This window comes from Schistocerca cancellata, chromosome 10 (assembly GCF_023864275.1).
Source record: "Schistocerca cancellata isolate TAMUIC-IGC-003103 chromosome 10, iqSchCanc2.1, whole genome shotgun sequence".
Classification (NCBI taxonomy): Eukaryota; Metazoa; Arthropoda; class Insecta; order Orthoptera; family Acrididae; genus Schistocerca; species Schistocerca cancellata.
Genome location: NC_064635.1, coordinates 158330840 through 158351909, shown reverse-complemented (window position 1 = coordinate 158351909; position 21070 = coordinate 158330840). Strand labels below are relative to the sequence as shown.

The 21070-nt window shown below is 48.1% G+C and overlaps 1 protein-coding gene across 1 annotated transcript in view; it reads left to right on the top strand.

Annotated features, from left to right (window-relative positions):
* Positions 1–20048, top strand: part of LOC126106563 (esterase FE4-like) — a 173932-nt gene extending 153884 nt beyond the window's left edge. The window contains exon 10 of the mRNA XM_049912906.1: positions 19700–20048. Within this exon, the coding sequence (XP_049768863.1) occupies positions 19700–19859 (160 nt within the window). The 3' untranslated portion in view covers positions 19860–20048. The remainder of the gene's footprint in view (positions 1–19699) is intronic.
* Positions 20049–21070: the final 1022 nt, after the last annotated feature.

Genomic DNA, 21070 nt, shown 5'->3' with positions numbered 1-21070 from the left:
TTAAATACCAAACCACTGAATAACCCAGCGAACGCCACAGGGGCTGTCCACAGGTTTCTCTTACCGCTAAATCTGAGTGAAGGACGATGGGGAATTTCCGTTGATAGAGTCTCGTGCGATTTTACTGTGCATCCGGTCAAGGCAGAAGTTGATGAGGCCGATGGCCGGCGAGAGGCTATATAAGTAAATAATCTGGAAAGACATTGTCAGTTACTGTGCAGCTGCGCGTGTGGCAACACTGTACGGCGAACAGAGTTGCCTCGCTACAGGTGGACATTTGGGCATTCTCGGCCTGTTGTGTATAAGGCCATTGATAACGTTGAAGTTACTTCGAGTAGTAACGTCGGAGCGCAAGTGATTCAGCGACGGCCGTACGTGTTTTGCGAGTGTGTAACTTTACAGTTACGGATGCAATGATGCAGCTTCTCATGGTAATGGTTGGATCACTGCTGCAGTTTTGCGGTATCCTGGTGATACAGTGAAAGCCGTTGCAAGTCTGGAGAGTTTAAATAGCAGAGATGTGATTCCTTATTACATATTTCAAGTGAACGAATTGTACAGTCGGGACATGGGACAGTCGTATTTTACGTGTACGATACTCTTTGCTGTTAAGACCAGTATGCTGCTGTTTGGTTTAAAGGAGATCGAGTTTCTAAAAAAAATGGTTTCTGATGATATTATCTTCTATTATGGAAACTAAAATAAAGTAGCTTTCATTTCCTTATCTCCCGTGAGTCCGCCTCGATAGCTGAGTGGTCAGCGCTCAGGGACTGGGTGTTGTGTTGTCTTCATCATCATTGCTGTGGCCGCTCACTTCGGACATCGTAGCGCCTACTGCATCGGCATCCCACTTTACGTCTTGCCATCACGGGATGCCCACAGGATGTATATTCACCAGGAAAACCTACGTCGTCTGTGTTTCCAAAACAAAGATATACCGGCGGCCACAACTCAACACACCACTAGGTCTCCACCAACGGCCAACAGGGACCGCTATCCGTTCACGGAGCTTGCACAACAACTTCACCAGAGGTCGCAGCTAGGCTAGAAGCTACTTTGCTACGCCGGGCACGTGATCGCAAATAGTTCTGGCAGATATCTTCGCCAAAGTGGTTTGTAAGCTTTATAAGGCGGCGCACTGCCGGCAACGCACGCACGGTAGTCCTGCTCGGGATGTCGACTAGAGAGGTGTCTTTTCATGCGAAGGATGTGGCGGATCGTCGTCCGTCAGGGCCAGCTCAGGCGACCGAGCTGATCCCGGTGACGGCCCCATCCGGCCCCCCACCTATGACGAACCGGCTACCGACTCCTGACTATAACAAGGCTGACTACTCTTTTACTTCTGACTTGCGCTCTCGTGATCGAGCGTTCATTATTATGAACAAGCTCGCGCAAGGGGCTCTACCTTGGCCGAGAAGACGATGAGGCGGCCACACTCGCCTCCTGCAATATTCGCAAGGCTGCTGCACTACCGCACACGAGACAGCAAGAGTCGGGTGTGCCACCGAGAGCCTCGCCGGTCGCACTGCAAGAGTTTGTGGACCGGGCGCCGCCGGCCTCGGGGGGTTTTGTGCCGCGGGACTCGACCACCCGAGAGGTCGATGTGCCCCCGGTTGCCCTACTGGCCCCACAGACACAGAAAGAGTTCCTGGCTGCGCTAGTTGATGCCCCGTCCTGCGCTAGGGGAAACCCCGCAGTCTGGACGGGGGCACAGTCAGCTGCAGAGGCCACCGAGAGGCCATGGAACTGCCAGACGCAAATCTCGCTGAGGCTATAGCCGAGGCAGAGCATCGAGACATGACCCTGACGATGCCCCCGCACCCAGAAAGTGCCGGGCTGTGACGCACGACCATTCCGATAATTCCTCCATGGCCTCTGACGCAGCGAGGCCGGGGAAGAAGGCATCTAGGGCCTCCCGCGCCTCGACCACAGAGGCAGTGAAGACGGTCGTGGGCTCCTACCGGAGCACCGCCAAGCCGAGACCCACAAACAAAACGCAGCGACCCCCTCGTTCGCCTGCTGCCTCCCGGCAACCTGCTTCGGACAGCTCTGTTGCCCCACCCAGGCGGCAACCGCAGCCGCTGCCGACCGCCAACACGTTTGCTGGCGCCAGCGCCGCCCCAGAAGAGGCCGCCGCCCCCGCCGCCTATCGTCGTCCAATGGGACGGCGTCTACAAGGAAATTTGATTGGGTGGCCACGACCACTACTGTCAAGGCCGCCGGCCCTGAGCTCTACGAGGTCACAGCCACGTCCACTGCAGAGTACCGCGCGGTGATGGACACTATTTGCTCGGATGGCCTCCAGTGCTACACACACCCTTCCGAACCGCTCAAACTTCTGAAGGTGGTATTCCGCCACCTTCCCCTCAAGTTTGGTGCGGACTAACTCCGCGAGGAGCTCGAGGACATGGGCTTTGGCATCCCATCCACCAGTCTGATGAAGTCCCCTCGAACTAACCGAGACATGCCTCTGTACCAGGTTGTCCTCGTTGACAACCTGGAAAACCGGAAGATTTTCCAGGTGCAGCGAGTCGGTCGAGGTGGAACCGCTTCGGGCCAAAGGCAAGAGGGCCCAGTTCTTCTCATGCCAGAGGCTGGACCACGTCTCCCGATACTGCTCCGTGCTGCCCCGCTGCGTAAAGTGCGCGGGACAGCACGAGAGCAAATATTGCGGGCTCACCCGAGAAGCCCCAGGCCGCAAGTTGCCAGTTACAGAGTCTGTTCGGCCTTCAAACGGAGCCGAAACCAGCAACGGGGCAGGGCTGCTCCTTCTCGTCAAGTGCACCCGTCCCCCAGCTTTGTTGCCTCCACCGTCTGCCTCCTCCACCCAGCGATCGGAGCAGGCCGCTGGCGAGAAGCAGCAGCCGACTGCGCCGTCCACGGCTTCGCCCGGGCGGGTGGCAACCGCCGCACTCACTGGCGCGCGGGATGCCTACCCACGCAGGCGTCGCCGGCGCGCGGGCCGGGCTACCCGTGCCGCTGGGAAACGGATTTCTGCCGACACTCTGCCGCGGCGGCAGCCGGAACCCCGTGCTGCGCCGCCACCGAAACTAGCGGCCGATGTTCCAAGACAGTCGTCTTCTACGGAGCGGTTGCGACAAGCCGCCCCAGCGTCCCCCGCCGCCCCCTCTGCTCCCGACGCAGCTGAGCTCCGATCGTTGAGCCAGCTGCTAGAGTAACTCCAGGTGCTCGTCACCGCGGTCACGACGGCCCTCCGAGCCGGCGTTGCTACTTCTCCCCGCCACGGATAATCGCCTCATCCGTGGCCCCACAGTTTGCGCCTTCAACGACAACAGCTCGGCCCCCCGGCAGGGGGAAATCAGGGTGTTCTTGCGCGACTAGGCAATTGACATTCGCCTCGTGTGCGAGACATTCCTGAAGCCGAGAATTCGTGTCACGGCGGCCAACTATCGGTGCACAGACGGGTTGACCCACGGTGGCCGGACGGCCATCCATGTCAAGGCGTCCCTCGAACATCACGAAGTCCAGCTACCGCCCCTCACCGCGGTGGAGGCCACTACGGCGGAGGTTATCACCTTTTTTATTTTTTTAAGAAATTCTTTATTTCAATAATAATTATTATTATACAAACATAACCCACTTCCTTATATGATTAGTGGCTCCTAATTTGTTCATAAATCATTTGCAGCTAGTTCTAGGTATAATTAATTTATCAGGTACAGCTATAACTGATAACAATGGGCAACTAAATTTCTACTACTATTATTATTAATATTTAAGTATATAAACCTACTTTAGTGCCTTGCCCAGTATTGTAACTGCGACCAGGACGGTCGCGGGGTAGCACTGACGGAAGGCGCGGCGGGACCCGCGGAGTGGCCCGCGAACAACAACACAACGGAAAAGCACGGACACGACCACCGAAGTACACATCGAATACAGCAAGACCGAACAACAGAGTCGCAAGCAAACACACACGGAATAGGTTGGAGGGTAGTACATCACTACCGGACTTGACTATGCACCAATTATGACATTAGATATAAGGTTAGTTATAAGCTGAAACGAGGATAATAGAAATAGCATAGAACTGCAGCGACTACGTCACCGGCCAGCCCAGTGCCAGGGGCACTCCCACTGGGATTAGCTCAGTGGGAATGGCCAAAAAAATTAGGTTTGTATCTTATTCTGGCACACTTGTAACGCTGCAGGTAGAGTAGTCATAATAATAACCATCTGCAAGTAGTATCCTAACAATAGAAGCTAAAATCAAGGTAACACTAGACAAATAATAACATAGTTTAGTATAGTAGAATAACCCCTATAGTGGTGATGGATTGTAGTAAAAACCTGTAGTGTTAAACATAATAATAGCTGCAGATAGAATATAGAAATAGTTAAAAATAGGACCTACTAATGTATTTAGGTAGTAGGTTACATTGTATCATGATAATGATCAAATAAAGATTGATTTTTTTTAAAAAAAAGAAAGAAAAAACAATCACACACGTCCACTCTAACACGAACCAGGAAGTAAGCAGTCTAGCGCAAAGCGAGGTGTAAACCGACGTAAGCGAGATCAGACTACTGACTGAGCGAGAGGCCGGCGCTTAAGTATGTTATCGGAGGCGGCGCTATTGGCCGCTGGGACCACGTGTTCCACTGTGGCGCCCCCACACTGAAAGCGGACCAGGAGGCGCGAGCCGCCACAGCTTACGGTGCAGCGACCTCTATGGGTCTTCGACGTCCATGACGTCTGGCGCGGATTCAAATTCCGCGGCGCGCGGTACCAGACCCATCGAGCTAATCCCGATGGGCGTGCCCTGACACTGGGCAGGCCAAAGATGTTATTCGCTGCAGGTTCCTAATAACTAATTTCCTAATCTAAGTTCTACTAACTAGTTCTAATCTAAGTCAAGTCCGGTGCTTTTGTCTAGTATCGGTGACGTTGTTCCCCACTCCCCCTACTCCTGTACGTGGCGGATTCCAGACTACGAGGAAAGTCGGCCTATCCACGCGCTCTAGTCCGGAACCGCGCTGCTGCTACGGTCGCAGGTTCGAATCCTCCCTCGGGCATGGATGTGTGTGATGTCCTTAGGTTTAAGTAGTTCTAAGTCTAGGGGACTGATGACCTCAGATGTTGAGTCCCATAGTGCTCAGAGCCATTTGAACCCATCCACGCGCAGGCGGTATATGAGTAGGGCGTGCATTCAGTATTTGTTAAGTCTCAATTTTTAATTTGTGTCCCTTAGGTATTCCTTTAACACTTTTCGTGATACCTCATCTGCTAATTTGTTGAGAGTTTGAAAAAGGTCTTCTTGTCTTAGTAAGTGCTATGTGTCGCGGTCAGGTAATTGGTCACGTAATGCGGATGCAACATCACTGAAAAGGGGGCACTCGTGGACCACACGATCGGGGGTACCCTCTGATTCACCACATTCACACGCGGGTGTAGCCCTTTTCCCGAACCGACATAAATTTGTCGGGTATGGCCCATGTCCAGTGAGAAAATGGATCAGTCCTCGAGTGGGTTCAAAGTATCTCATTTCCAGTCGTTCCCTAATGCTCGGAAGGAATTCAAAAGTTCTACGCCCAGTTTCATCCACCTCCCATAGCTCCTGCCACAACTGCTCGCCCCTTTGCCGTATTTCATCCTTATCCTCCACTCCAGTGACTAATATCTCTCCTGTCTTCGTGATATTCCCTTTCTTGACCCAGAACCACGCAGCCTGCTCTCTAATTTTAATGTCCAGATGGTAGAGCCCTATTATGACTAATAAGGCTCCCCCTGGAGATGTTGTATAGGCCCCTACAGAAGCCTACAGGCCGCGGGGGGCCTGCTTCAGGAGGCTGACTTCGACTCCCTGCTGGCGTTGTGCGGAAAGATCTAGGCGACTCGAACGGCAAGCACAAGCAATGGAACTCCCGCATCACCAACGCCAGCGGCCGCCGCCTCCATCGCGCCACACAACGGCACGGCGCGATAGTACTGGGGCCCTACGACCACACCGTCTTCCCCCATCGCGGCCAGCCTGACGTGCTCGACATCGCCGTAATGAAAGGTGTCGGGCATTTCACGTCTGCCACCGTTAGATGCGCCGTGTCGTCCGACCACCTTCCGGTGTGATGTTAGTTAGGTAGTTCTAAGGTAGGTTTAGGTAGTTCTAAGTTCTAGGGGACTGATGACCTCAGATGTTAAGTCCCATAGTGCTCAGGGCCATTTGAACCATTTGAACCAATCTTTTGGAACGCTACGCTCTTCTAGAGACTTATGGTACACCGCTGCAAGAAGGGGGCCAAGTTCCTTCGCGTTGTTGTTCTTGTGGTCTTCGGTCCTGAGACCGGTTTGATGCAGCTCTCCATGCTATTCTATCCTGTGAAGCTTCTTCATCTCCCAGTACTTACTGCAACCTACATCCTTCTGGATCTGCTTAGTGTATTCATCTCTTGGTCTCTACGATTTTTACCCTCCACACTGCCTTCCAATGCTAAATTTGTGATCCGTTGATGCCTCAGAACATGTCCTACCAACCGGTCCCTTCTTCTTGTCAAGTTGGGCCACAAACTCCTCTTCTCCCGAATTCTATTCAATACCTCCTCATTAGTTGTGTGATCTACCCTTCTAATCTTCAGTATTCTTCTGTAGCACCACATTTCGAAAGCTTCTATTCTCTTCTTGTCCAAAGTATTTATCGTCCATGTTTCGCTTCTATACATGGCTACACTCCATACAAATACTTTCAGAAACGACTTCCGGTCACTTAAATCTATACTCGATGTTAACAAATTTCTCTTCTTCAAAAAGGCTTTTCTTGCCATTGCCAATCTACATTTTATATCCTCTCTACTTTGACCATCATCAGTTATTTTGCTCCGCAAATAGCGAAACTACTTTACTAGTTTAAGTGTCTCATTCCCTAATCTAATTCCCTCAGTATCACCCGACTTAATTTGACTACATTCCTTTATCCTCGTTTTGCTTTTGTTGATGTTCATCTTATATCCTCCTTTCAAGACACTGTCCATTCGTTCAGCTGCTCTTCCAAGTCCTTTGCTGTCTCTGACAGAATTACAATGTCATCGGTGAACCTCAAAGTTTTTATTTCTTCTCCATAGATTTTAATACAGACTCCGAATTTTTCTTTTGTTTCCTTTACTGCTTGCTCAATATACAGATTGAATAACATCGGGGAGAGGCTACAACCCTGTCTCACTCCTTCGCGTAGTCTGTGTAAAATCGAACTCGTATCCCACAGGTCCAGTGGCCTTTCCTCTTTTCAGCGATTTTAATTGTTTTTCTATCCCTCTATTTCGCATGGTTGAATCTGCACGTCCGACAGCCTAATTCGGTAACCTCGACACTGATTAACTCGTAATCGGTGCAACGTATCGAACTTATTTCATAACAATTACTTTCAGCACAGCCTGCCCTGCAACAGCCTTACAAACTTCTCAGACTGTTTGTGACCACCTTGAACGTATACTGCGCAACACAAATAAAGGGTCGCGTTTTCTAAATGCCGTAGTGGTCTCTCACTGCAAAGGAGAAGTTTGATCTTGGGCTCAGAGGTGCCTACAACTTTCCTTTGTAATGGTGCAAGAGCGCGGCGCCCTGCGACTTCACTCGGGTACTCAGCGACGCTTCAAACAGCGAGCTGTCGACAACTGCAAAAAAAGGGCAGACCTCAGAGGTTCATGTGACGTGTAAAATTTTGTTAACGGCCTCACATTGGCACCAAATATCACCTCAATTGTGCACAACGTCACGCGATGGGAAGGCCATCACGCCCCCTCTTACCCACAATTCACACCTGCTTTTGGGCGCCTTTGCGATGGAGGTCAGAACCTCCAAGCCCAGCGTTGAGATCAAGCGGTTTTCTTTAGGGTGTCCAACGATAACGTTCCAGACACAGCTGATCATAATCGACACGAAAAGGCCGCAAGGATGGCGTAAAGGGCGTCAAAGAAACCCGGCCCTTTCCGTAGGACGTTCAGTACCACACATTTCAAGCTCGGAAACGACGTTCTGCAGTATGACAATCAACTGGACGGCTTTTTTTTACTGTCTTTGACACTGTTGACGCCACCACACAATTCAACCCTTGTTTAAAAACAGCAAGGGCCTGCAAACCCACTAAATGAGATCGCGTCGCTTTGGAATACAGTGTGATCACAGTTCTTCTTCTGCTGTACAGGGAGGAACCAATAGGGACCATTCATTAGACGAAATTTGAAAGTGATCCATATCAGCAAAGGGTACTTTTGCTTTTTCAGCTCTCTTGTTTTGTGCACTCCTGTGGCGTGATGATGAGGGCTGCGACATTGAGACACGCACGAATAAAACGGAAATTGTCGACCGAAGCCCCCATTCCAGTTTGGCGACACCCTTGGCGCCAACCTCACGCCTTTGTTGAGCACTTTCAGAATCTACCTTTACGGAAACAAAGTGTGATGGAGTCCTTTGTACTTGCCCACAGGCAAACCCTTTGCAGCCCTCTGATTCCGCACACCTACTAGCAGGTGCAAGAGCAGCAGCGTAGCCTGCCTACAGGCGCCAAGGACTCCTATCACAGTTTGTCTCAGTGCAGGTACATTTTTAAAGTCTTTTCAAACTTTTTTGTGAGATTCTGCCAAATAGTTTAATATAGGTGAGGTGTCAGGTCATACGAGGGCAGTTCAATAAGTAATGCAACACATTTTTTTTCTGAAACAGGGGTTGTTTTATTCAGCATTGAAATACACCAGGTTATTCCCCAATCTTTTAGCTACACAACACTATTTTTCAACGTAATCTCCATTCAATGCAACGGCCTTACGCCACCTTGAAATGAGGGCCTGTATGCCTGCACGGTACCATTACACTGGTCGATGTCGGAGCCAACGTCGTACTGCATCAATAACTTCCTCATCATCCGCGTAGTGCCTCCCACGGATTGCGTCCTTCATTGGGCCAAACATATGGAAATCCGACGGTGCGAGATCGGGGCTGTAGGGTGCATGAGGAAGAACAGTCCACTGAAGTTTTGTGAGCTCCTCTCGGGTGCGAAGACTTGTGTGAGGTCTTGCGTTGTCATGAAGAAGGAGAAGTTCGTTCAGATTTTTGTGCCTACAAACACGCTGAAGTCGTTTCGTCAATTTCTGAAGAGTAGCACAATACACTTCAGAGTCGATCGTTTAACCATGGGGAAGGACATCGAACAGAATAACCCCTTAAGCGTCCCAGAAGACTGTAACCATGACTTTACCGGCTGAGGGTATGGCTTTAAACTTTTTCTTGGTAGGGGAGTGGGTGTGGCGCCACTCCATTGATTGCCGTTTTGTTTCAGGTTCGAAGTGATGAACCCATGTTTTATCGCCTGTAACAATCTTTGACAAGAAATTGTCACCCTCAGCCACATGACGAGCAAGCAATTCCGCACAGATGGTTCTCCTTTGCTCTTTATGGTGTTCGGTTAGACAACGAGGGACCCAGCGGGAACAAACCTTTGAATATCCCAACTGGTGAACAACTGTGACAGCACTACCAACAGAGATGTCAAGTTGAGCTCTGAGTTGTTTGATGGTGATCCGTCGATCATCTCGAACGAGTGTGTTCGCACGCTCCGCCATTGCAGGAGTCACAGCTGTGCACGGCCGGCCCGCACGCGGGAGATCAGACAGTCTTGCTTGACCTTGCGGCGATGATGACACACGCTTTGCCCAACGACTCACCGTGCTTTTGTCCACTGCCAGATCACCGTAGACATTCTGCAAGCGCCTATGAATATCTGAGATGCCCTGGTTTTCCGCCAAAAGAAACTCGATCACTGCCCGTTGTTTGCAACGCACATCCGTTACAGACGCCATTTTAACAGCTCCGTACAGCGCTACCACCTGTCGGAAGCCAATGAAACTATACGAGACGAAGCGGGAATGTTTGAAAATATTCCACAAGAAATTTCCGGTTTTTTCAACCAAAATTGGCCGAGAAAAAAAATGTGTTGCATTAGTTATTGAACTGCCCTCGTATGGGTGTTCTGAACACAATTTCGACACACAACTCAGTAGGCTGTGGAGTGGAAGGGGTAGGCTAGCAACAGAACAGTGCATCACCATTGACTAAACACATTTATTGAACACATAAGTCAGGTATTACCCAAAAGGAACAATCAGTACAAATTACAAAATAATATTCTTTCCCTTTAAGTCACTCAAACACTTAAACAGGCAAATAGCAATCATTTAACTGAAAGCCTTTTAAGAAAGCAAGACTAGAAAATTTGAATGATGAGTTAAAATCATATTTAAATAGGCTCTGACCGAGCGCATATTTTAAAACGAAATACTTCCTTTAAGGAACCATCGATCAAAATTAATTACATAATCGTCAACAACCATATTACATCCAAGACATTTAAGATTAAACAGTAATGTATAACATCAGAGAGCTGCAGTCCTAAGTTTTAAGCAGCCCGTTTCAGATGGACTGCACTGCAACAGTACAATACAAGTCCCTCAGAGGATCTCCCCACACAGGAAGTTATTGCCGCAATCGACAAAATATCAACATCATTCCATGTACAGACCAATTCTCTTCTCCGAAAGCAGCCACCGCAACTCTCGGGAACCACTGGGACATCCAATGCAAAAATCGTTACTCCTTCACACAAATTACAGGACGCCCGCTTCCCATTGCTTGGTACGGCGCCTTCCGTTCAGAGCCAACTTGTATATCTCCGTGTGATAGGTCCGGTCCCACACTCGCTGCGTCAACCCGACAACCGTCTTCCACCACGTCCCGGAGCACACCCCCCCACAGGACCTCGCGTCGTAACTCCTCGCGTAGGCCCCAGAGGGCGCTGCTTACCGCCCTGACCGTGGCAGGAAAGATCAACCACCAGAGTGGCACTATCGATATGAATCGCCACGGCTCAATAGGGTGCCTCGAAGCTGTTTTCTTGGGCACCTAAACAACATACAAGCAAATCATATTAATGGAGCTTATTACAGTAATTGAATTGACAATAATTAACTTGTGCGTGTACAAGGTGATGTCCCAAGCAAATGGCGACATGCAGATAATCAGTGTCCTTCACTATACACAATTTCCATACAAGCAGTTAATATAAGACACAACTCTCCGCTAAACTGTTAGGATGACGGCTCTTCTAGGGCGACTCGTCTATTGCGAGTCCGGATTCGATTCCCGGCAGGGCCAGGGATTTTCACCTGCCTCGAGATGACCGGGTGTCTGTGTTGTCCTCATCATTTCACCATCATTCATGAATGTGGCGAGATTGGACTGAGCAAAGGTTGGGAACTAGTACGGGCGTTGTTAACCGCGCAGTTGAGCGCCCCACAAACCAAAACATCGTCATCATCATCATCATCTAGTGCGGGTCTACTAGTGCGCCCGTGCCAAGGCGCAGCGTCGCTTTTATTCTGTTCGTGTAGTGGCCGCTCCTGTCGTGGTGACGTCCTAGTCAGCGTGCTATTGGCTGACGTCCTCTCACAGCCCTCTCTGCTGTATCGTTCTTGATATTCGTGCCAGCACTTGTCGTTACACTGGAATATTTTTGACCTGAGTACAGTAGTCAAGCGACGGTCGCAGGAAATTACAGAAAGTCTACACAACTAGTTTCAGTGAACCTCAGTCACCATTATCAAAAAAATGTTCAAATATGTGTGAAACCTTACGGAACTTAACTGCTAAGGTCATCAGTACCTAAGCTTACACACTACTTACCCTAAATTGTCCTAAGGACAAACACACACACATCCATGCCCGAGGGAGGACTCGAACCTCCGCCGGGACCAGCCGCACACTCCATGATTGCAGCGCCTCAGACCGCTCGGCTAATCCCGCACGGCACACCTTTATCAAATGTAACAAGTGTGATACAAGTCTGCTATTAATTATGACAAATTGGAATATAAGTAACGCCTAAGCACAACACCTTTGTCATACAAAACAGTACTGTGAAATTATCATATTAAATTAAGCCTCGTTTTGTAGTAAAGGCAAAGAACCAACTTCATTGCAATTTATCGTTGTGAAGCCTTTATCTATGCAGAACATTAACATGTTTAACGTCGTATATGTTGGATTAGGATCGGCATTGTCCGGCTGCCTGCATAATGAACGTAACAAGTGAAAATCTAGTCTTATTAATCTTAGCAATTCTCAAAGCATACATCGCTCAAGTATAAGAACCGCTAATTTTTAAAGTGTTCAACGAAGGTGGGCGAGTGGCACCGATGGTGTTGTCAAACTGATGGAGTCATAAAGGAACGCTTTGCAATTTTGCTCACACGTGTGTCAATATCGCATCCCTCCGAGATCACGCCAAAGGAGGGCATGAAACAGAAGAGCTGGAAAAGCGTAAGCATCCTTCCACTGCTTTGGATCTCGTTCAGATTTTCGTCGTATGGTTTTGAAAGTTCCCTAGTGGTTCCATTCCGTACAGCAGAACAAAATCTGGCGTCGTACTGCACTACAAAGCCATGCGATCGCGTTCAGTGGGGTTGCTCCCCCATGGTGTCCCTGGAGCAGCGTTGTCATCCGTTTGTTCGTCACACTGCCAACTCACGTTTCCGATCACGAAATATGCGGGAGTCAACGACCCGTGGGAATGAGCGGTTTCATTTATACCCTTCATGCCACGCCATAAGGTTGCCCCGTTTCCTATCGCGAAATATTTGGTAATCAAGACCCAATGGGGGGAGTAGTTGCATTGGTATCCTTTACGTACCCCTAAGGTTGTTTCGTGGCAATTCTGAAATTTTTCTTACCTACCCGAATGAAAACCGCCTGATATTATTGCTGTGCGTCGCGATTCTGACTTCCATCGCATAGGCGGAAAAGAAGGTTGGTTCAAATGGCTCTGAGCACTATGGGACTCAACTGCTGTGGTCATAAGTCCCCTAGAACTTAGAACTACTTAAACCTAACTAACCTAAGGACATCACACACACCAATGCCCGAGGCAGGATTCGAACCTGCGACCGTAGCGGTCGTGCGCCTTTAACCGCTCGGCCACTCCGGCCGGCGGAAAAGAAGGGATGAAATATGGGTAAGAGGGGGTGTGATGACCTTCCCATCGTATGGCACGTTCGTCGTGCGTTGGGCAGAACTGTGATGAAATTTGGTGGCAATGTGACACCATTAAAACATCTTACGCCTCACATGAACGCTTGAGCCGCGGCCTGTTTTCCGCACGTGCCGACACCTTGCTGTTTGAAGTGGCCCCGAGCCCGCGGGCGCCGTCGCAGCGTGCTACGCTTTTGCACCATTACAGAGGAAGAGGTACCTTTGAGCCAAATTTCGAACTTCACGTCGCTATGGGGAACAATTGTGATGTTCCGAAAACGTGATCCTTTTTATTTTCTTGCGCAATGTATACACACCGGTGTGCGGCACTTTAGAACGAAAGAAATTTTCGCATGATGAGTCACTGCCAAGTAACATAACTCGATGGAACATCTACATCTACATCTACATCTACATTTATACTCCGCAAGCCACCCAACGGTGTGTGGCGGAGGGCACTTTACGTGCCACTGTCATTATCTCCCTTTCCTGTTCCAGTCGCGTATGGTTCGCGGGAAGAACGACTGTCTCAAAGCCTCTGTGCGCGCTCTAATCTCTCTAATTTTACATTCGTGATCTCCTCGGGAGGTATAAGTAGGGGGAAGCAATATATTCGATACCTCATCCAGAAACGCACCCTCTCGAAACCTGGCGAGCAAGCTACACCGCGATGCAGAGCGCCTCTCTTGCAGGGTCTGCCACTTGAGTTTGTTAAACATCTCCGTAACGCTATCACGGTTACCAAATAACCCTGTGACGAAACGCGCCGCTCTTCTTTGGATCTTCTCTATCTCCTCCGTCAACCCGATCTGGTACGGATCCCACACTGATGAGCAATACTCAACTTGGACTATACACAGAAAGAAGTAGTAAAATATAATACGGAAGATAACTGGAAGCAGTAAGGAATGAGACAAACACAAATGACACTTTTATTCAAAGATAATAATTACACTGATGTCATGACCATTCATAATTGTGCCCTGACCATTACAAATCCGGAACATGGTTCCTATTAGTGTGTGTGGTCACCATGCTCGGCAGTGCATACCCTGCGACGTGTTCCCATGCTGGCATAAAGGTTGGTAAGGCGTTCTTGAGGCAGGGAGTTCCATTGCTCTGCCAGTTTGGTTGAGACCAGCTGGATGGTCCGTGGTGCACGCGGACGTGCTCCGCTACGTCTCCCCATAGCTTCCCACATGTGCTCTGTACAATTTAAGACGAGGAAACGGGTGCGGGCCAGTCCATTGGCCGAATATCCTCTCGTCACAAGAGTTCCGCCACCTGCACTCTTTGATGGGGTTGCATACTGTCATCCATAAAAGGGCCAAATGCTCTCCGGAAAAGATACACACGTGGAAGGGGTACAGTGTCATAATAACATTGACTGGTGATTGCACCATGTTCAAGGACTTCGACGTCAGTCCATCCATGCAACGTCATTCCTCCCCACAACATAGCCGGCCGCTGTGGCCGAGCGGTTCTAGGCGCTTCAGTCCGGAACCAGTCAGTTGCTGCAGTCGCAGGTTCGAATCCTGCCTCAGGCATGGATGTGTGTGATGTCCTTAGGTTAGTTAGGTTTAAGTAGTTCTAAGTCTAGGGGACTGAGGACCTCAGGTGTTAAGGCCCATAGTGCTGAGAGCCATTTGAACCATTTTGAACCCCACAACATAGCACCTGGTAGTGATCATATTTGACAATGTTCCTTGGATGTATTAAATGTTTCCGTCTCTCGCCATATGAAGGTACATACAGCGTTGTCGAACATGATCGTTTTGATGGCCCAGTTGTTATAGTGTCGAGAGGCACAATGTTGCATGGGCATACTGACCTCCGAATCTGACGTTGTAGACAGTGAAACTGAAATCTGGTGACAACATCGAGTGTGGATGTAGAGGTGGGTATAATTGGTGCAAGTGTCCCATAGTGGGGCAGTCAGGACCCTCGACATGATCACTCCGCGTGAGACGTGTGTCTGACATGACATCGAATTATTTAATAGCGTTTGTCCTTGATACTGATCTCAGCAGCAGGTACAGCGACTGGACTGAGCCACCATGCAAAGATCATAATCTGGGTCTTCTCTGGGTTGTATACGAGACGATTAATAGTGGGCCAGATGGTAAGTTGATGATGATGATGTTTGGATTGTGGGGCGCTCAACGGCGTGGTTATCAGCGCCCGTACAATTACCCAATCTTTGCACAGTCCAATTTCGCCACTTTCCTGGATGATGATGAAATGATGAGGACAACACAAACACCCAGTCATCTCGAGGCAGGTGAAAATCCCTGACCCCGCCGGGAATCGAACCCGGGACCCCGTGCTCGGGAAGCGAGAACGCTACCGCGAGACCACGAGCGGCGGACAGAGAGATGGTAAGTTCTTCCAGTCCAGATAGTAGTTGGCGTTGGACGATACAGAAGCTCCTGTTGTTACTCAGGGAAGCTGTATCGTCAGCGTAGAGATCCAGTTAGGTGTTTCTGGTCTGAAGCGTACCATTCAAGTAGAGGACATACAACAAAATGGCTCTGAGCACTATGGGACTTAACTGCTGAGGTCATCAGTCCCCTAGAATTTAGAACTACTTAAACCTAACTAACCTGACAACACACACATCCACGCCCGAGGCAGGATTCGAACCTGCGACCATAGGACATACAACAGTGGGGCAGGTATAGGACTTTTAGGGACTCTGGCGCGACTGTTTCGACTAGTCGACGCACCTGATCCAAAGCTGTCGTGGAAGGGCAGCCCCAAAAGGTAGAAACTGAGCAGCTGCGTGTTTGACATAGGGACGCCAAGGAGCAGAGGTTTGAGTGGGACGCCATCAGGCCGCCAGGGACTCTGGAGACAAGGAGTAGTATCGCCCAATAGTACTCTCACCGTTCAGTAGTCTCCATGGCGTTTTTTACAATTCTGAACACTTGGTGCGTCATGGAACAGCTGCGCATCAGGAGCTGACTTTCTCATTGAAGAGGAGCCGCTCGACCTGGATTTATCGCTGCAGCCTCTTCAGATGCAGTCACTCAAATACGTTGATAACAGTGAGAAGTAGGCTTATGGGCCGATAGCTCCTGGGGCATCGTGTGTTGTTCCCTGGTCCGAGGATTACCACGCCCTCTGCTTGGTTCCACGCTCCTGGCTAGACTCCAGATGTCAGGACTGCTCTGAATGAAGCTAAAACCTCCTCTGCCGCGCTGCGGGGTGGTTGTCAAAGGATCTGATTCGTCATCAGGTCTGCTTCTCCAACTTTGATGTGTACTGACAAGTATACTGAGCTCCCCTGTTTGAGACCTTCTGGTGCATGTGTAGTGTACTCGAACATCACTGTGCAACCCTTATGTGAGCTCAAGCGCTTCTTCTGTAAGTCTGTGCATTGTTCCACGCTCCGAGTGTTCTCCATATTGGTACCTTGCGTTATCGATGTCAGATACACTACCTTCATTCGATAAAACTGCAGAAGGATTTTCGCGACGCAGTTCATGAATTTTTCTAATGACACGATTCTGTACAGTATCCAACGAAAACCTACAATCCTACTTGTTCCCTCTGATTCCTCGGACATTCGATTTTGGAAATTATTAGTGAATCCAGTATTCCGAGATTCACAGAGTCACGAGCGCGCTGAGAATACCAAATTCCAAGCATTACCTCTCACCATGGACAACCACTGGTGGACGTCTACACTTAACGACCGAGAGCAGCGGCGTTTGTCATTTCTGACAGACAAGCCACACTGCGTCAAATAAGCATAGAACTCAATGTGGTACATACAACGAACCCATCCGTTAATCTAGTGCGGCGAAATTTGGCGTTAATGCGCTGTGGCAGCAGGCGACGGACACACGAGCCTTTGCTATGAGCACGACATGACTTGCAGCCCCTCTCCAGCGCTCGTGATCATATTGGTTAAACGTAGACGACTGTAAGACCGTGCTCCGATGGGATGAGTCTCGATTTCAGTTGGTAAGAACTGATGGTAGGATTAGAGTGTAGTGCTGATCCCACGAAGCCATGGACTCAAGTTGTCGACAAGGCGTGTGCAAGCTAATGGGAGCTCCATCATGATGTGGGCTGTGTCTACGTGGAATGAATTGGGACCTCTGGTCCAGTTGTACAGATCATTGATTTATGTTCCAAAACGAAGATAGAATATTTGTGGATGACAATGCGCCATGTTACCAGTCAATCTGGACAAATGGAGCGAATGATTTGGCAAGCCAGATCTCCCAACATAAATCCCATCAAACATTTATGGAACATAACCGAGAGGTCAGTTCGTGCACAAAATCCTGCACTGGCAACAACTTCACAATTGTGGATAGCTACAGAGGCAGCATGGCTCCATATTTCTGCAGGGGACTTTAGGTGACTTGTTAAGTGCATGTCACGTCGAATTATTGCACCACACTGGGCAAAAGAAGGTTCCACACGATAATAAGGTAGTGTAAATGTGTCGTGGGGGGCAAGGTGGAGACAAACCACGAACTACCTGAAATGTGGGATATCTCAAAGTACTCAGCACACAAATGGAATTTAAGAAGTAATCCACTGTCTTCTCCTTCTTTTAGTGTTCAACCCTGATGTTGGTTCGCAGCAGAGCTCCATTCCTCTCTTCTGTCTGCCTTCCTCTTCATTTCCACGTATGTTTTACGTCCAACGTCATTCATGATCTGTTGCATGTATGATATCCTTGGTCGCCCTCGCTGATTCCTTCCCTCAATATCTCCTTCTGCTATTGTTCCAATGATGTTGTTGTGTCGTAGGATGTGCCCTTTTTGTTTGGGTGTGCCTCCAGAGATCTGGTTTCCTGTACTCTTCTAAGCACCTCTTCATTTGTTACTTTGTCTATCCAGCTGATCTTCATCATCCTTCTATAGCACCACATCTCAAGGGCCTCTAGCTGTGTTCTCTCTTCTCTTCCAATTGTCCAAGTTTCACATCCGTATAGGGCCACACTCCAAACAAAACCTTTCATGATACGTTTCCTTATTTTCAGACTGATGTTGTTGCTGGTGAGTAAGTTCCTTCTCCGATTAAATGCAATTTTGGACTTTTGTATTCTGCTCGCAATTTCTTTCCGGCTTCTGCCATGCGTTGTGATTTTGCTTCCCAGGTAAGTAAATTCCTCTATCACTTCCAGCTCCTCTCTTCCAATTCTCATTCTCAGAGGTTCATATTCTGCTCCTGTACTGCATACCATCACTTTAGTCGTTTTCTTGTTTATTCTCATGCCGTACTGATTGCATAGAATTTTTTCCGTTGTTCTGAGGACTTCCTTTAGATCTTCTTTTGTTTGCGTGACTATAGCATTATCATCTGTATAACGTAGCATGTCTATCTTCTTCCCATTAATTTTGATCCCCACCTCAGCAGTTTCTCGAACTTGATCTATGGCTTCCTGGATGCAAGCATTGAATATGAGAGGAGAGAGAGCACATCCTTGCCTTACCCCTTTTCTAATATTTGCTTCTTGTTCCTGGTGACAGTTCCTAATCACTGCCACCTCATTCTTATAGAAACTGAGTATCACACGGATGTCTTTGTGCTTTATTCCACTTTTCCTCAGCACTCTGAACATCTCATGCCAGGTAACGTTATCAAATACCTTTTCCATATCTACAAAGGCAATATAAGTTGGTTTATTTTTCTGTAATTGCTTTTCGATAACGAGTCTCAGTGCCAGAATCGTCTCTCTTGTTCCCAATCCCCTTCTGAAGAAAAACTGATCTTCACTCAGCATATCCTCCACCTTCTCTTCAATTCTCTTTAGAACTATTTTTATGAGAATTTTTTATGCATGTGATATTAGGCTTAGAGTTCGCAACTGTTCACATTTTGTAGCTGCTGCCTTCTCCTATAGGAACAATGATACATTTCTGGAAGTCTGTCGGTATCTCTCCTGTGTTATAGATGTCAAAGGTATCACAACAATTTTCATATATAACTTTCGACTCGCTCATTTCCAGACCAGGTTCCCCTTACATTAAACTGATAGATTACTCTTCTCCATCATCCCCGAAAGTTTGCAACAAGATCACGGAATCACCCTGTATTAAAACGTTTAATATAGACATCGTTCTTATGATTCAAATGAAGCATATCTGTGGTACATTAATAGTGGGGGTGATGACAACATATATTTTAGGAGTAAGGTGGAGGTGGAAACGGCCTTGCCGTAGTGGGTACACCGGTTCCCGTCAGACCACCGAAGTTAAGCGCTGTCGGACGTGACCGGAACTTGGATGGATGACCATCCGGTCCGCCATGCGCTGTTGCCATTTTTCGGGGTGCACTCAGCCTCGTGATGCCAATTGAGGAGCTACTCTACCGATTAGTAGCGGCTCCGGTCAAAGGAAACCATCATAACGACCGGGAGAGTGGTTTGCTGACCATATGCCCCTCCTATCCGCATCCTCAGCTGGGGATGACACGGCGGTCGGATGGTCCCGATGGGCCTCTTGTGGCCTGAAGACGGAGTGCAAGGTGGAGGTACACGGAGATTGTAACAAAATATACCCACCTCCCTCTCTAAAACCGAGCCTTGGATGCGGATCTCTAAATAAAGTGTCCTCTACAGACTGTATAATTTTGGTGCAACATGTTTTGAACAATCTAAATGCATTGTTTGCTTCTTGTGAGGAACCTTTCCTTTTTTGTGTGCAGTCAACCAGCAGACCCGAAGGTGGAGGTGTCATGGCCGCCTTTCACAGAGCAGGACCAGTCCTACCTGCACATCACCAGCGACGGGCTGTCCATAGCCAGACGGCCATTTGAGGAGCGGGTGGCCTTCTGGGAGAAACTCTACGACCGATATGGCAGCTAGCAGCAGCGCAGACCCCAGCAATATCAAGGGAAATCGCCGAAATCTTTTATGAGAGAGATTTTGCCCATACTTCGACCACGACCGTCAAAATTTCTGTGATTAATCTACACCTCACACACAGAAAGAATACTTTTCATAGATTTTGTGAAGTACTGTCAATGTAAAATAAAATCTGGACTAAGCAAAGTGCTATTCTTGTTTTAGTTACTCGTAAATGGACAATACCACCATTTTTGTTTCCAGTTTTATAAGGCAGTTTTCAGAGGCAATGTATGCTCATACATTTAATTCCATAAAAATTTTAATTTTTTTCAAGTATCTCACTTCCTTGCTTTCAAAGGTATTGTTTAACCAATTAATGAACTAAACTTTTTCGTTTTTCCTTTTCTGATGTGCTGAGGTAAGAAGCATGTTCCACATTTGTTATACGATTTGTGTGATAGAATCGTAACTGTGGATTTTTCATACTTTATTAGACAAATTTCTATCAAGTCTTTCTATGAACCCTTTCTAATTAACATGAATGATCCAGGACCTTCAGTCTTTGATGTCTTGGAAATATTCGTGCACTCTATCAGATTGACCGACTAATTAATTAAATCGGTACTTTGTGTGAAACAGCTTTTCCTAGAATTATATTTCTGGATAATAGGATTGGAATATTTGGTGGGATTCGGTCCAGCAACCACCTAGTTTCCAAAGCCTACTGTATTTTTTTCTCCTTGCCTCCTATCGGTGGATACTGGCACTGTTATGTCATTCGGTAGGAAGTCCATTACATTAGAGGTAGCTGAAAATTTCAAATTTCCACTCAGTTTTCAGGCTATGTCCTTAAACAAGGCGCTAGACTGGTGTGCTTCCACGCAATTCAACTATCGGAAACAGTAAATTGATCAACCGGGAATTTAATGTTGTGACTGATTCTAAAGCTACACCAGGACGAAAAATGAGCAAGAGGAGGAAGAAGGGTCTACAGCGAGATAGAATAGGGACAACAACAACAAATACCTCTCCAAGACAGAGTTCACTATGAAGTATTGTAAAGCACTAAACACGACACACTTAAACCATGATCGAATTCGTAGTAGTAGCAGTTGTCATAGCTAGAAGTCGGAGATTGCTGTCAACTAGGAATTTGACGTCGCTATTGGGTTTTTAAAGCACTGCAGAATTCCTAAATGTTACTTAAAATCCGTCTTGATTGCAATTTT